This window comes from Xyrauchen texanus, chromosome 19 (genome assembly GCF_025860055.1).
Source record: "Xyrauchen texanus isolate HMW12.3.18 chromosome 19, RBS_HiC_50CHRs, whole genome shotgun sequence".
NCBI lineage: Eukaryota > Metazoa > Chordata > Actinopteri > Cypriniformes > Catostomidae > Xyrauchen > Xyrauchen texanus.
This window is the reverse complement of record NC_068294.1, coordinates 13449430-13466097: the sequence shown is the minus strand read 5'-3', so window position 1 is coordinate 13466097 and position 16668 is coordinate 13449430. Positions and strand designations below refer to the sequence as shown.

Below are 16668 nucleotides of genomic sequence, written 5' to 3'. Positions count from 1 at the left end.
CAGATTGAAACAATTTATTTATTTCTACCAGTTACCAACATTGACAATATATACAAAACTGTAAACTGTTAGTTTACAGTTCCTGCATAAACCACATATTTTGGGCACAAAATGTGGTTGTGAATCCAACATGCTACCTTTATTAAGACATTATAGATAAAAATCTTTCAAATGGTAAAATTTGATAAAACTTGATAGATTCGAAGCATCTTCATGTAATTACAGTGAGTGCTCATATCAGTGAGGATATGAAGACATTCGGTTTCGTTCCTGAGGCACAGCGGAAGAACTCAAGTCTTTAAATGTTTCATAATAGTCCTGAAGTTTTGTAAAGGCCCAGAGGCATTTGATTTTGAAACCTGTGATATGTCCCAATAGTAATAATGATTAAAAAAAAAACAACAATATTTAATACTGAAATCACATGCCATTGTAGGCTGGTCCCCCACTGCCCTCAGGCACAACCCAGTTGATGTTCTGGCTGGGGTCTTTGATATCGCAAGTCTTGCAGTGGACGCAGTTTTGTGCATTGATCTGTAATCTCATGCCATTGCCCATCTCTACAGGAACATACTCATACACACCTGTAGGGGAGGGGGATAAAATTAGATAGAACAAAACCAACAATATTTGCATTTCCTGAAGCAAAAAAAACAGTACTGGAAAATCGAATGCTGTAGGTTTGCACCACATTCACACTAATCCATTGTCAGTTCAAGGTTTTTGAACAATGAATTTCCTCGACTTTTCCATTCATTTGTGATAACTAGATATGATCGTGAAAAAGAATTATCCAGACAGATTCCCTTATGTATCATTTAGACCAACTAATGAACAGTTTTGAACAATTCATTAAAAAGAACCAAATCAAAAGAACAATTTGATCACAAATCGGACATCATTATGGCTTGTGAGCAAGTTCCACTCTACACGAGAGCAAAATCTAGCTGATGAGATATTTTAGAACAGAGCAAATCTAGATAATATATACTCACTTAGCACTTTATTAGGTACACCTACTTATTCATGAGACAATCGTGTGACAGCAGTGCAATGCATAAAATCATGCAGATATGGGTCAGGAGCTTCAGTTAATGTACACATCAACCATCAGAATGTGATCTCCATGATATTGACCGTGGCATGGTTGTTAGTGTCAGACAGGCTGGTTTGAATACTTCTGTAACTGCTTTCAAAGATCTCCTGGGATTTTCACACACAACAGTCTCTTAAGTTTACTCAATTGCCAAAAAAAACATCCAGTGAGGGGCAGTTCTGTGGACGGAAACGCCTTGATGTTGAGAGATGTCAACGGAGAATGGCCAGACTGGTTTGAGCTAACAGAAATGCTACGGTAACTCAGATAAACACTCTACAATTGTAGTGAGCAGAGTAGCATCTCAGAATGGACAACACATCGAACCTTGAGGTGGATGGGTTACAAAAGCATGAGACCACATCGGGCACTTTAATAAGACCAGTGTTCATAAAAAAAAGTGCTCAGTGAGTGTATATAAAGTTTAAGACAGAAATGTACATACACTTAGGTTGAAGTCATTAAAACAACTTTTTTTTTAACCACTCTACAGATTAAATATTAGCAAACTATAGTTTTGGCAAGTCATTTAGGACATCTACTTTGTGCATGACATAAGTAATTTTTCCAACAATTGTTTACAGACAGATTGTTTCACTTTTAAATGACTATAACATAATGCATGAACACTTCTGATCCACTGAGAATGTGATGAAATAAAAGCTGAAATAAATAATTCACTATAGTATTATTCTGACATTTCACATTCTTAAAATAGTGAAGGCAGGGAATGTTTCTCTACACTACATTGAGCTTTATTAATTTCCATGACTAATTTTCCTTTGTTAAATTACACTTTTTATACTGTATCAATGCAAGTCAAGGGAATGCATGGATTTTTTTCAAACTTTAATCTTCAATTTCTGATCATATAAAGTGAATATAAAAGAATATACTTTAAATATTCTTGAGCGATCGACCATGCGTGAGACAGCGGCACACAGAAAAACTAAAGACATGGTCACACTCCACAAATGCACGCTCATACATAGAAATTTAGCATTCCGCTGTGGACAAACGTTTAAGTTTGGTGAATATTGACCAGTGAATTCAGATGACAAGATGATGCATGACTAATAAAAGTTCCAATCGTCACATACACTAACCTCTTGGCTCAACAGCGAATAAATACAGTACTGCCTTACAAGCACTGTAATTGAGCAATAACGGTTTGTGTAAACACTGGCAGCTAGTTTACCAGGTATTTTCATAAATCTCATTAAGTCATGTGCAACCATAAGGCTAATTATCCTCTAATTGCTTTTGGTCTCCACTATGGTGTGTATAAGTTAAAGAGTGTATAAGTTACATACCAGCAGGACAGAACCTCTGCTCAGGGCCGTCATAAATTGCAAGGTTTTGTGCCACAGGAACACCATCATCTTTCAGCGTTAGATGGGCTGGCTGGTCGTGCTCATGATTGGTCCCGCTCAAAGCGACAGATGATAAAAGATCAAAGCTGATCTTCCCATCAGGCTTTGGATAGTCGATGGGTGCACACTCATTTGCCGGCTTGAGCCGAGCAGCATCCAGACCTACAGGAAAACAAATCACTAGATTACATTTACAAAATATAGCATGGAGTACAATATAAATAAAGTGCAATCTTATGCCTATCTGAAGTAGTTAACTGAGCAATAGGTTTGCGTGGCCAGACTTGACTATCGTCATGAAGTCTGGTCAACACTGCAGCTAATTCTGATCAAAAAGAGCCCACTTGGGACTGTAAAGACATCTGACCAACAACTGGGTTGTTTTGTGACGTTTAGAGGCAGGTAAAACTGAAACTTATCTTTTTAAAGTATACTCTTTTGGGGTCATGTGACGCCAAGCAAGGTTTGGACGTGTGAATGGCGAGCTCTACGCATTCGATACACTCCGTTCCATAACTTTTCTGGGAGGACAATATGTCAAAGAATTCTAAAATCTCTGGCTCTGGAGACATTAAAAGACACTTATGTGCTCAAGCTGACAAGACTTGGCAAATTCGACAAGAGAGAAACGTGATCAATTCAAGGAATGCAAGAAACACTTACATAAACAGAAGGTCGCTTTTGCACTGATGTTCCTGGCCAAATTGAGAATAGATGCTAAGGATGGCCATAAAATATTCACATGTCCCCATGCGCAGGGTTAATGTGCACGTTTTTCTTTTTGGTTCGGGTTGAAGTTGGGGTTTGATTGTTGCACTAATGTTGGAAAGTGGTCTTTTTAATTCTGTTTTTGACATACAATCTATTTTTTCTATTATGTTAAAATGTCAAATGTTAATATGAGTGGATTGCCTCTCTCCACGTGGAATGTGAATAGGTTGGGGCACGCCATAAAAAGAAGAAAGGTTAGTTCTCTTATTAAGTGTAAGAAATATGATATAGTGTTTTTTCAAGAAACGCATCTTTCCACGCAGGAAGCTGAAAAATTTGGAAAGATATGGGGTGGACATGTTTTATTTAGTGCTGGCTCAAGTAAGAACAGGGGAGTCATTACACTGGTAAGTGTCATTATTGTTTTAGCAGAAATTCAAGTCTTATTTTGGCTAATATTTACACACCTGATGTTGATAATCAGGGCTTTTTTATAGATCTTGAAGGGATGTTGCAAGCTGCTTGTACCCCTCGCGATAAAATATTGGGAGGAGACTTTGATATTTTGATGGACTCAGTGTGTAAGCCCCCTAGAGCAACACTGATGCTTCACAAGATGTGCAAAAATCTTGGTCTTACAGATATTTGGAGAAAGATTTATTCTAGAATAGACCTAAGTCCCTAATTTAATCTGTAATTCATTGCTCAATTGGAATAATTTTAGTCTCAGATCACGTCCTGGTGAGTTTAGAGGTGTTGCCACACATGGAGAAAAGGAAATCATATAGTTGCCGCTTTACTCTATTCCTTCTGCAAAATCCTGAATTCAAACAAATGTTAAAGGCTGAAATCAATGTTTATATAGAGACCAACTGGTCCTCAGTATCCTCTGTGGGTCAAAAAGTTTGGCTAACCAGTTAAGTAAAGTTATGACATCTCTTATACATATAGATCAGGTGGGGATTATTCGGGCCGTAGCTCTTCTGATAACATTAGGCGTTTCATCAATATCATGTGGTTAGTGGCGAATGATCAGACTTCGGTCGCTACATCTCACTTGACGCAGAAAAGGCATTCGATATGGTAGAATGGGATTATCTTTTTTTAAGATTTTGGAAACGTACGGGTTCGGGAATACTTTTATTGGATGGATTAAGTTACTTTATAGACACCAGGTACTGGCGGTACAAATGAATGGATTAATTTCAGATTATTTTACTCTGGATAGGGGCACCTGGCAGGGTTGCCCTCTTTCCCCATTACTGTTCTGTCTTGCCCTGGAACCATTAGCAGCCGAGATAATAAAGGAGGATGATTTTCCGGGGGTGGTGGTGGGAGGTTTGGAGCATAAGCTTTTGCTTTAAGCAGATTATATTTTATTATTCGTCTCCGACCCTACTAGATCTATGCCTTGCCTCAACAGAATTATTAATTCCTTTTCCAAGTTCTCAGTATACAGAGTTAATTGGTCTAAATCCGAAACTTTGGCTCTGACAGCATACTGCACGGTAACGGCTTTTCAGCGCCTTCCAGTGGCCCAAACACGGCATTAAGTATGTGGGTATTTTATTCCCAGCAAATTTGTGTGATTTAGTTAGAGAAACTGCTGGGCAAAAATACTGATTTTCTACTTAATTGCGATCTACATTTGAATGATCCTGATGGGAATTCTTAAAATCTTAAGAATTAAGACTCTTTTACTTTATGCGCAACCCTCTACAATTCAAGTACAGTGGTGGCCAAAAATATTCACACTCTTGGTATTACCCTGTTTCACTAGTTTTACTTCAATTAAAGGTTAGATTTTAGAGATTTTTTTGAATGAAAGATCAAAAGGATAAACAATGCAGACTTTTTTGTTCATATTTACCAAGGGTGCCAATATTTTTGGCCACCACTGTAAATCACGTAACATCATTTTATCAACAGCAGGTATATAAAAACCAGTACACCCTGACACCTGGGGAAAAGGAGTAGAACTCATGTTTTCACCCTGCTATTGCCATCTTTATGTCCAATATGCTTCAGACGGTCTGAGACCAGTCCATGTGCATGTCATCTGAGCCATTTGTAGGTTGATTTTATCTAAAAGTGGCCAACCAATGGAATGACTTTGGAGCAAAATTCACATTTAAGGTATGACTGTGTGTAATTTATGTTGTAGAACAAAACGTCCATTTATTGTCAAGTAATCTTTATCACAGAACACATGGCAAATTTTCTTCTGGGTTTTTTGAACTACAACCTGAACAGCTCTATTAACTCCTAAAAATTAATAATATGTAGTACCTTTAGGAGGATTTTTATGTTCTTACCATTATGCTTCAGAGTCCATGGTTCTTTTCCTCTGAAAATCCAGTAGAAGATTCCAGTGTACACCATCCCTCCGTAAAGGCCAAAGTAGTTATGGAACGACGGTCTGATGTTCCTTACAGCATACAACTCCTTCCATATCCAGGACTTTTTCAAATTGTCCTCGTATTCAGGAATATAGAGACCTGACAGAAAAAAAAAACAGCATAAAAGCATTAATGTCCCAAGACTGTCCCAATATACTGTGCATTACATCTCAGGTAATCTACAAAGATGTCTGTACTGGCTACCTGCTGTTTCAGACTGCAGATTCTCGTCGAAGATTTTGCTGAAGGCAACCTCAGCCGCCAACATGCCACTCTTCATGGCCGTGTGCGTGCCTTTGATCTTTGGCACGTTCATGAAGCCTGGACTGCAGCCTATCAGCATGCCGCCTGGGAATGTAAGTTTAGGAACTGACTGGAGGGAGAGATTGTAGACATGAGAATTTATAAAAGGGACAGAGGAAAAAAGAATTTTAAAGAGAATAAGAGTTTTACATATTCAGAAGATACTGTGAGTAGAGTTTGCCTATGCAAAGGTTGCAACCATGGTGCTAGGTTGTTGTCTGTGTGGTTTACAACATATTCTGCATGTTTTCTGGATGTTAGGGTTTTGCTAAATGTTTGCTATGGTGTTCTGGGTGTTTTTTGGCCAGAGTTATAAGAGCCCAACCCCAATTCGCTAGAAATGGCTCGGATCCCTCCTTCAATGTAAGTGTAATTTTTCCCCACCTGTTTTATAGTCCACCACGTGAAAATTACGAGTCTGATCACTTTGAAAATTAACAGGATTCTGATGTATCATTCATGCCTATAGCACAAGCGGTGCAGGATGAGTTACACGTCAAGGTTTAATACTTAGGGGTTTGTTCAAATCCTTAACCCTACATATAAGCAAAAGTAATTAGCAAGCACTACTAATGATATTCCCAAGAGTATCCTGAGCAATTGACATGCCTGAAAACCTCCTTCATTGAGGGCTCTGGCTCCATATGCTATTCTGTTGCCGCCTTCCAGGGTACACTTTACAGAGTGGTGATGTTTCCAACGTTGGAATTCTTTGAAAGGGTTCAGATAAGGATTAGTGTAGTCCAAACCCACCTGAGGAGATAAAACACACACATTTCCAATTCACCGTACTAGTAGAGTAACTGTACAGTGGTTATGAGAGAACATGTCATATATATTACAGCTATTTTTATGTCTACTGATTTTAACAAGTTTTGTCCTAAAATGGGGGGTTTTTGCTTACCCACTACAAAACAATACTTATGTACAAAACACTGATTATTACTATGTAACAATGATTGAATTAATGGTAATTACAGTAATATATTTTATAAAACTGATGGCACTTTCAATGCCATTTAACACCTTCTACAAAGTTTTTCTATTGAAAAACAGCCAAAAAGTAGAAGTGCAATACATTCAACATTAATTTGCCCTAAATTAATCATGATTTTTACTTGATTATTTTAACTGACTGGTTCCTTCCAACAGCTCTGCAAGCAAGTTATATGTGCTAAAGTGGATTGAACAAACAATCCAGAGCACTGCTAATCATGAAGCTGGATTAAATTGTCAGTCAAACACTGAACCAAATCTCCAGACAACTGTGACCAATCAAACCGCGTACCATTCTGGGCCATGACGACACTAAATAATCAGTCATCACTGCGCAACTCTTCAAGACAGCCGCAATATAGACCATTTTCAATGAATCACAAGCAACCATAAAAGGCCTATTTAAAAAGTGATTGAAAACAGCTAGAGTTTTGATATGCTACATTATAAGCAGGATGATAGAATGACCACATGACAGACCCTGACCGGGAATATCTTCAGAGTTCAAAGTCTTTTCACACTCCCTTGTCTGTTTTATATCATGAAAGAATATGATGAATGAGGGCAATAATATCTATGCAGATCAAAGCAACCTGACAAAGACATCAATCCAGAACATTAAGCTTTACAATTAAGGCTTCAAAGAGGACTCTTGTAAGTCCAGTGAAATGTTTCCAATCAGTGTTTGTCCCAAACATTTCAGTAGCACGCTGACTCACAACAAAGCCAAGGGCAACCAGTGGCTCTCCCTCGTTGAGGTGGTACAGGAAGGAGCCGCCGTATGTGTTTCTGTTGAGCGGCCAGCCAACTGAGTGCTCGGTCCGTCCTGGACGCCACTTCTTCTCATCAATAACCCAAACCTGAAAGAAAGCACTTAAGACTTTTTATTTATATACATAAAAATATAAAACAAATGAGACTAAAGGCCTATTATTCACCCTCGAAATGTGAAACAAGCTTTTAAATCAAAGTAATGAACCACTTCATGAAGTGTGAAAATTCACTAGGCGAAACGTTTTTCAGTGCTCTGTGACAAAAATGAATCGACCAATAAGGTATTTGCTTTCAGATCCAGCTAACACTGTAATTTTCTTCCATTGTTTAATTCCAGTACACTGTACAGTATCAACACAGTTGTTAAAGTGTAATCTGTATTGTGAAAATTGTTTTATTTTGCATTAAAAAGCACATCAATGACCAAAATGTGACAAAATTATGAAAAACTAATCAAATAAAATGTGTGTAAAATGAATATTTTCACAATGTTCCAAGGTCCCCTGTATAATTAACAGCATTAGTTAAGAGGATTGCTTTCATAATATGCAAGCAGAATTTACATAAATTGATATTTAAATAAAATATCAGTGGCATTTTTATTTTATTTTTTTTATAAGAAAGAAGCACAAGCACAATAACAGAAACATAAGCAAAACATTTTAAATGATAAAACTATAGATGTTCAAAATTGAAACAATTTGGACAATTTTTTATGTTAAACTCAAGAAGTCCATAGTTAATGTGATGAACTACAGCTTCTGGTTTCTCTACACAGAACACTTCATTAATCCACTAAAATCACCTTGACAACAGTTCGTTAAAAGAAACATCACTTGTTTTTGAATTTTGTTCTTTAAAAGCAATGCAAATGCAGAAATGTAGACATTCTTAAGTGTTTTTTGGAGCCATGGTAGCTTGAGGCATTTAATGATGCTCTTACATCTGTTGAAAGCTAAATGAAAGCAGTGACATCAAACTAAACATGGCACATTTTTTTGGATCCAGTTTAAGGGCACCACCTAAGCAAGGGCGTTCTCTCATTGCAAAGCAGTACCTCTTTGAGGCCGATAGCATAGGTCTGTGGCTCACAGTTCTCCCTGAGGTTGAACTGCTTGTAAAGTTGCTTGGCCAGGTGTCCATGGCAGCCTTCACCAAACATAGTGACCTTAGCGTGGAGCTCCATGCCTCTCTCAAACACATCCTGCAGGAGTTAAACAGAGCATGAAATGAGGAAGTAATAGCACATTTTACTCTCCTCGCACGGCAGAATCACTTTACCACAATCACTGAGAATACATGACATTTTACTTGTCCTACTGCAATCTTCCGCTGTAGTTCAGACCTCCACTTAGCTTTAGCGAGGACATTCAGCAAACTGTTTCAGACTTATATAATTTTTTTCTAATGAATATAAACCACCCACATCAAAAGTGTATGTGAAATGTACATGTACTTCTAAGGGCAAATGAAACAGTTTTGTCAAACTGCCATTGGACATTCTGTATTGGGAGGACATTTCATAAATGACCATGTACAAACCTTTGGAGAGCCATCTTTGCCAATGCCCACATCATTGGTTGCAATTCCTTTCACACTTCCATCCTTGTGAAACAGCACCTGCATTTGAGACAAATCCACTTTAGTGATAGGAAGCACTACCCTGGACGAATTACAAATGGACAATATTTTTTCTGCACTTCTTGGTTCAAGTTCATTTCAAGATATACTAATATTTTTTTTAAATTAAAGTTGGATATGTTAACGTTAAAGGTGCACTAAGTATTTTTTTTTTTTTAAATTGTCATGATGGACTTAGACCTAGTGCTATGGATCCAGAATTATTCAAACACAGTAGTTTTTCGATTCATCGATCTGGAACGATGCATCGATCCAATAACCAACGATCCGATGTTATCAACACAACACGTAAATATTGATATAGACATTTTTTTTAAAGATGTACCTTTATTTTAATTACATTAATTTCACTTTATGAGGGCTAAATACCATTTTTATGTGGGACAAGGATGTGAGCAGGGTCAGTGAAGCCAAATTGCGCTCTGCTATTCGTGTGCGCGCGTCAACCGGGTGTCCCCCGAAATGCGAGCTCCAGACCAGTGACAGGATCGGTGCGACAGCGTCAACCGGGCTCTCCTTAAAATGTGAGCTCTTGTGACAAACGCAGACCCATTTTAATTTGATATTAGAATTTGCCATGTAAATGTACCATGGAGCAGTTCAACCATCATGTGAAACATCTTGACAACGGCGACATTCTGAACAGCATTAACGAGGGAAATCGAATCAAATCGAAATCATGTCACGGCAGACATTGAAGTAACAACAAATATCACATCGCAGTACCTCTTCTACGAGTTGTGGAAAGTGTCTTGATCTAAGGGGGAGAGATTGAAACTGCATCGGGCTGATGCACTCTCTGTCACAGGGATTCTCGTTCCTTGAGCAGGTGCGCTTGTTGCAGCTAGATCATAACGTGATGGATTGCGACTTATTGAATCATAATATATGCGTCACTGTGCATTTCTCATTGTGAAGAAAATTGCCAATAGGCAGCTTTATTAATAAGAGAGTTTTAGTCGAGGACTGGAGGTCTGGTCTCCGCAGCAAGCAGAGTTTGCGTAGCTTGTCCTGCAGGTCATCATGCAGCTTGGTTGTTGCATGAATCTTATATTTTAGCAGTGTCTGCGATGGTAGACACAAACATCAGTTTCTCTGATGTCCATGTGCCGTAAAATTCGGGCTAAGCAGGGGCGAAAATGTCATCAAAATGTTGGGGGGGACAATAAACATAACAATTCTCAAGAGCAATTTTTGAAGGGGTTTTTTGTTGTTGCCCCATTTGCATTTGTATTATTTTATTTCTTAAACAATTATTTTAAGGATATATCATTATATTATTTACAATACACATATTTTAATGATATTTTAGGGGGGGACAACCCTCAGATGGGGGGGTCCTGACCCCCCCGACCCCCCGCGATTTCCGCCTATGGGGCTAAGTGACAAAAATGGATCCGGAGTGGCCACTGCGTGCTACCACGCCGCCATCTTGGATCAAACTTGTCCTTGGTGTTTGTTTAGGGAACTGTGATAAAAAGACCTGATAAAAAGCCAACTAGAATTAAATGCTGAAATGAAAATATTTTTAGGGAACAGTCTGACCTCAGCTGCCGCGTAACCAGGATACAGCTCCACTCCCAGCTCCTCTGCCTGCTCCCCCAGCCAGCGAACAAAATGTCCCAGACGCACCAAGTAGTTCCCATGATTATTCATCGGGAGACCTGTGTTCACAAACCCCATATGACTGAACCATTTATAAAAAGCTCTAATTGAGGTTATAAAACCATTCAGAACATTGTGACAAAAGAGGATAATGTACATATTTATTTGCCATGTTTCTCGTTGTCTGAAGTTGTGTAACCCACTGATGTGATCCTTATGCAAGCAGAAATAACCTACCTGGTAATATTGGAACAGGAATGCTGTATTTTTCGGTCAAAATGGAGAACTTGTCCTCTGTAACTGGAGTGTTCAAAGGTGCCTGTTATAAATAAATCAAAATCAGTGACTTAGTCGCTGCAATTTGTTTTAATTCCTCATTTTTGCTTGTGTCTGGAAAATTGGAAAAGGGATATGGATAATGTCCACAATACATTAGTTTTGTAACAAAGTACATTTGCCAAATGTAAATCAGAACACGTCATATTTTACACATCTGCGTCCAGCCTCTAGTGTATTTCAAGATTATTTGAACTTAATCAATTCATTTAAATAGTCACTACAGTGGACAAACCAATAACTACATTTCCTCGAACAGAACATTATGATATATAACAAATGTTAGATATCAGTTAAAAAAACTGTCAAATTAACTACAGAGGCAGTTTTTCCCAGACACTTTAAATATCTGGGGAATTTGTGTCACTTTCAGTAGCATTATTCCCCAAGCCAGTGGTATGCCTTAACAGATCATAAGTAGGGAACAGTAAGTGAGTGTTTTTTTGTACCCCTCTCTCTTTCCAGTCTGGAATGAGCTCATTAAGTGCAGTGAGCTCTAGACAGGCTCCTGACAACGTGTGAGCTCCAATCTGAGATGCTTTCTCCACCACACAAACGCGCAGCTCCTTCTCATGCTGGTTGGCCAGCTGCTTCAGCCGGATGGCTGCTGATAGGCCTGCTGGGCCGCCGCCCACAATGACAACATCTGCCTCATCAGCAAAGCGTTCCATTTCCACACCTGAAGATATGAAAACATTAAAAGAACTGTTCACCCAAAACAGGTTTCACCCTCATGCCGTGCCAAACCCATATGACATTTTTTCTTATGCAGAATACAAACGATGTTTTAATTAAAGCCTTGGTCCAACTTTTCAATTTATTGAAAGTGCCTTACTTTAAAGATTAAAATATTTATGCAAATTGCACTTAGAATTAGCATTCTCACAAAAATGGGATAAGATATTAAGGTTGTAACACGTTGCTTAATTTCTTAAAAAAATTTAATAAAAAACCTTTGAGGTTACAGTGAGGCATTTACAATGGAAGTGAATGGGGCCAATATATTTTGGAGGGTTTAAGGCATAAATGTGAAGCTTACAATTTTATAAAAGCACATAAATGAATTATTCTGTTAAAACTCATGTATTATTTTAGCTGTGAAGTTTTTCTAATCGTCATTTTTAGTCATTTTAGTGTTTTAGAGTTAGTTGACATTACATGATCTTTGCAACAAATTTTTACAACTTTGAACAGAAAAGGTTAGTAAGTGATTTTATCACACTTAAATCACGTTAACACATATATTGTGGCTATATTTTTGAAACTGTGAGTATTTAAACTTTAACGGATTTGCCCCATTTACTTCCATTTTTAGAGTTTGCATTGCGTGCCCAGCCACAGAACAGCATCTTGTTCAGCCAGGTATAGAGCCTCAAGTCCGCCATTGAAATAAGTTAGTGGACACTCGTTGAGAATGTGCTGCATGGTTTCTGGTTTCCTACAGCTTCCGTTTGGGTTGGTGGCTTGACCCAACCGAACAAGATTGACTGCACATCGAGCTTGTCCCATCCGGAATCATTCAGCGTTGACCAGTGTCGTCGAGGACGGTCGAAGCCAGGAGGACAGATTGATGGCTCAGCTACAAGGTCGTGGTTCACAACATCAGTTGCTGCCCACTCATCACTCCATGCCGAGTTAGCGGTCATATCCTCTGACGGCAGGTTCAACCAGACAGGTTTTCTCGATGGCGGGCTGCTGGATGCAGTGTGATGTCCGTGTTGAGTGGCAATTTGTCATTCGCTTGGACTTTAGTCAGCAGCTTGGCAGTGGCCTCCTGTCGTCGGAGATGTGTTGGTGGTATGTTGCTGAGAACTGGCAGCCATGGTAGTGGTGTAGGATGTAGTTTTCCAGTGATTGTGTGCATAGACATGTTTAACTGAAAGTCAACTAGCTTGGTGTGGGATGATCTTGACCAGACCGGTGCACAGTATTCTGCTGTTGAGTAACACAGAGCAAGTGCAGTGGTTTTGAGTGTCTGTGCCCTTGCACCCCAGCTTGTGCCGGCCAGTTTGCTGATTAGATTATTCAGATTATTCACTTCCATTGAAAGGATCTCACTGTAACCTCGATTTGTTTTTTCAAGAAAAGGAGAGGCGAGACAAAATACATTTTTGTGGTAATCAACATTATGCCACAAATGCTGTCTTAACTTGAAATGAACCCAGAATATTCCTTTAAATTGTTAAGAGACTGCTGTGGGTTTTTTGTCCAGGTACCAATATTTGGAAATAAAATCTTGAAGTGGCTTTTCCACCCTCAGCATGCATCAACATTTTCATACATTGGTGTTCTCAGCTCAAATGAAGTTTATATATTTTATATAGGTAATATACTGCACAGAACTGACCTTCCCATCTTGGATCCTTATCTCTGGGGTACACCGTGTAATGAGTGGTAATTCGTGGCACAGAGACAGAAGAGCAACACCGTGTGAAGAACACCTGAGGGGCAACATGTTCCGTGTGAAATGCCTTTAGTGTACGTATACACCTCCGTGCTAAAAAATACATAAAAAGGTAAAAACAGGTAGCAGACTGAAATAACTATTCCCATAGAGTTACACATTAACTTCATAATGGCTAAACTTACAGTTTAGTATTGTACTGTCTTAGACTTAATTAGGGAAATAAATCTGATCCAAACTGAAAGGAACTTTGTATAACAAGATAACTAGTTATCCAGGCTAACTTACCAAAATACCCAATCTAAAAGAAGCAAACAACATCAAATATTTGTTTACTCACAAAAGCTTGTTTCATGCACGTACTTAATGCAGGGACATGTTATCAAACTGTTCGCATCTCAGACACAAGGACACACACATGAACACTAACCTATATTTGATTGAACTTTGCTCCACTTTCTTTCTTTCTGTCTGTCTGTCTGTCTGTCTGTTCTACAGTTGTGTTAGTCACTTAGAAGGCTCAAAACATGATTTCTCGGAATATACAAACATTATGGCATGTCCCGTGCTTACATGGACGATTACAGCTGATCACAGATATTCAACATGCAGTCGGGTTTACAGAATCAAAAGGCAAAACTCTGTTAGCGTTAAGTACCTTGGAGTGAATGTCTACAGGCTGGAAACATTTATGGAGCTGAATATTAACGTATATTCTGCAGTGACTCTGGCCAAGTAAGTCCCGTGGTTTTCCAGGGCAATGTGAACAAACAAATATCCCACAGTCTGTCTAACCCAATGCTAGATCAGTGGTCTAAACGTGTTACAAAATAGGTGTCATAACAAACACAAGTTGGGCAGGGCGCTCTGCGCAGCTCGGACTGACGTCAGAAAACGCGCCGGAAGAAAAGGTGTGAAAGACTGCTGAATATAAACTCAAATGGATTGTCTGAAGAGCACATTTTGATTGCAGCTCTAAATGATTAAAAATGTAATAACACCTATCTTAAAAAATCTGTCTAAACTTCTCAATTCCATTGGTATTTAGAATTAGAAAAAATATTGATTGGGAAGAGTCATTTTCGTCAGGTTTAATTTTTGATTATTCACAAGATTTATCCTGTAAAACAGGTGACTGCAACCTTTAGGAAAGACACTGATTTATAATGTTATTTTTGTATATTTTATGTTTATTTGATAGTAGTACTGAAAATAAATTATGGTATATTATATATAGGCCTATTTCTAATTTATGTGAAATTATTCATTCATATTAAAATGGGCATCACAAAAGCTAAATAAAATGTATGCCACTCCTGGTGCAAACATTCAAGCAGCTCGGTCTTGTTTGATGGCTTGTGGCCATCCATCTTCCCCTTGATAACTTTCCAGAGGTTTTCAGTGGGGTTCCGGTCTGAAGATTGGGCTATCATCACTGTTCCTCCACCTGTTCGTCTAATGGTTAGACAGAGACCTGAAGAGTCCTTCAAGCCACAGTGTCTAGCTTGGAGGATTAGTGATGATCTGGGGGTGCTTCAGCAAGGCTGGAATCGGACAGATTCGTCTTTGTGAAGGACACATGAATCAAGCCACGTACAAGGTTATCCTGGAAGAAAATTTGCAATGAAGGTGTGGATGGAGGACCACCGGATCAAGGCCCTGTCATGGCCAGCCCAATCTCCAGACCTGAATCTCATCCCAATTATTTTTTCCTTAAAGGAATTGATTATTATCGATAATAGAAACACTTTACTTTAGGTTCCATTTGTTAAAATTAGTTAATGCATTAGGTAACATGAACTAACAATGAACAATATATTTATTTCATACTTTAGTCATTTTTGTTAATGTTAGCAAATAAAAATAGAATTGTTCATTGTTAGTTCATTGTGCATTAACTAATGTTAACTAATACAACTTTTGATTTTAAAACGGTATTAGTATATGTTGAAGTTAACTAAGATTAATAAATGCTTAATAAGTGTTTCATTGGTAGTTCATGTTAACTAATGTTGTTAACTAATGTTAACAAATGGAACCTTATTGTAAAGTGTTACCACACACACACACAGAGTATATGCCATGTGTCATAGACATTGAACTTGCTGTGGTTTCACCAAAAGAAGCAGCATGTATAGAAGTTTGTTCTTTTATTATTCCATGATATGTATGTATATGGATGTATTTTTCTTACTGTAGATGTGTGTGCGTGTGTGTGTGTGTGTGTGTGTGTGTATGCATGCATGCACAATGTATATACATTGTGTGACTTTTTATGATAATCAAACTCAATTCTCATTATTCTCACTGTTGAGTCTCCTTACTGTGGTAGTTTTTTTTTTTTACATTTTTATCAGAATAAATTGGCAATACAAAAACACTACCATGATGTCTAAATAAATGGCCAAAAAACAAAACAAAAAAGTTGCATACTCTTAATACAGTTGAAGTCAGAAGTTTACATACATACTTGTAGACAAATACATTTAAGTTTTTCACAATTTCTGACATATAATCGTAGAAACCATTCCCTGTCTAGGTCAGTTAGGATCACTACTTTATTTTAAGAATGTGAAATATCAGAATAATAGTAGAGAATTATTTATTTCAGCTTTTATTTCTTTCATCACATTCTCAGTGGATCAGTATAGATACACTTTGTTAGTATTTGGTATCATTGCCTTTAAATTGTTTAACTTGAGACAAACATTTTGGGTAGCCTTCCACAAGCTTCTCTCAATAAGTTGCTGGAATTTTGGCCCATTCCTCCAGACAGAACTGGTGTAACTGAGACAGTCTTGTAGGCCTCCTTGCTTGCACATGCTTTTTCAGTTCTGCTCATACATTTTCTGCCGGATTGAGGTCAAGACTTTGTGATGTCAACTCCAATACCTTGACTTTGTTGTGCTGAAGCCATTTTCCACAACTTTGGAGGTGTGCTTGGGGTCATTGTCCATTTGGAAGACCCATTTGCGACCAAGCTTTAACTACAAGGCTGATGTCTTGAGATGTTGATTCAATATATACACA

General features: G+C 38.2%; 1 protein-coding gene across 2 annotated transcripts; it reads right to left on the bottom strand.

Annotated features, from left to right (window-relative positions):
* Positions 1-4: 4 nt before the first annotated feature.
* LOC127660200 (electron transfer flavoprotein-ubiquinone oxidoreductase, mitochondrial-like) lies at positions 5-14496 on the bottom strand. 2 transcript variants are annotated; one of them, XM_052150323.1, is made up of 13 exons: positions 14297-14496; positions 13582-13731; positions 11684-11913; positions 11136-11217; positions 10839-10957; positions 9195-9272; positions 8710-8856; positions 7598-7738; positions 6488-6635; positions 5784-5948; positions 5496-5678; positions 2410-2631; positions 5-584 (listed from the first exon to the last, which is right to left on the bottom strand). In XM_052150323.1, the coding sequence occupies exons 1-13, from the start codon at positions 14325-14327 to the stop codon at positions 421-423; spliced, it is 1860 nt and encodes a 619-aa protein (XP_052006283.1). In that variant the 5' UTR covers positions 14328-14496; the 3' UTR covers positions 5-420. The 2 variants fall into 2 exon arrangements, with proteins under 2 accessions (XP_052006283.1, XP_052006284.1); XM_052150324.1 differs by having other exon boundaries at positions 13582-13675.
* Positions 14497-16668: the final 2172 nt, after the last annotated feature.

Excerpts from the sequence above, each read along its gene's own strand:
- LOC127660200 (XM_052150323.1), bottom strand. The coding sequence starts at position 14,327 with ATGTTTCCAGCCTGTAGACATTCACTCCAAG. Across the intron at positions 11,218-11,683 it reads CAGACTGGAAAGAGAGAGGG|GCACCTTTGAACACTCCAGT; the intron begins GTACAAAAAAAC and ends TATTTATAACAG. Across the intron at positions 5,949-6,487 it reads TGAAGGAGGTTTTCAGGCAT|TTCCTAAACTTACATTCCCA; the intron begins GTCAATTGCTCA and ends CCCTCCAGTCAG.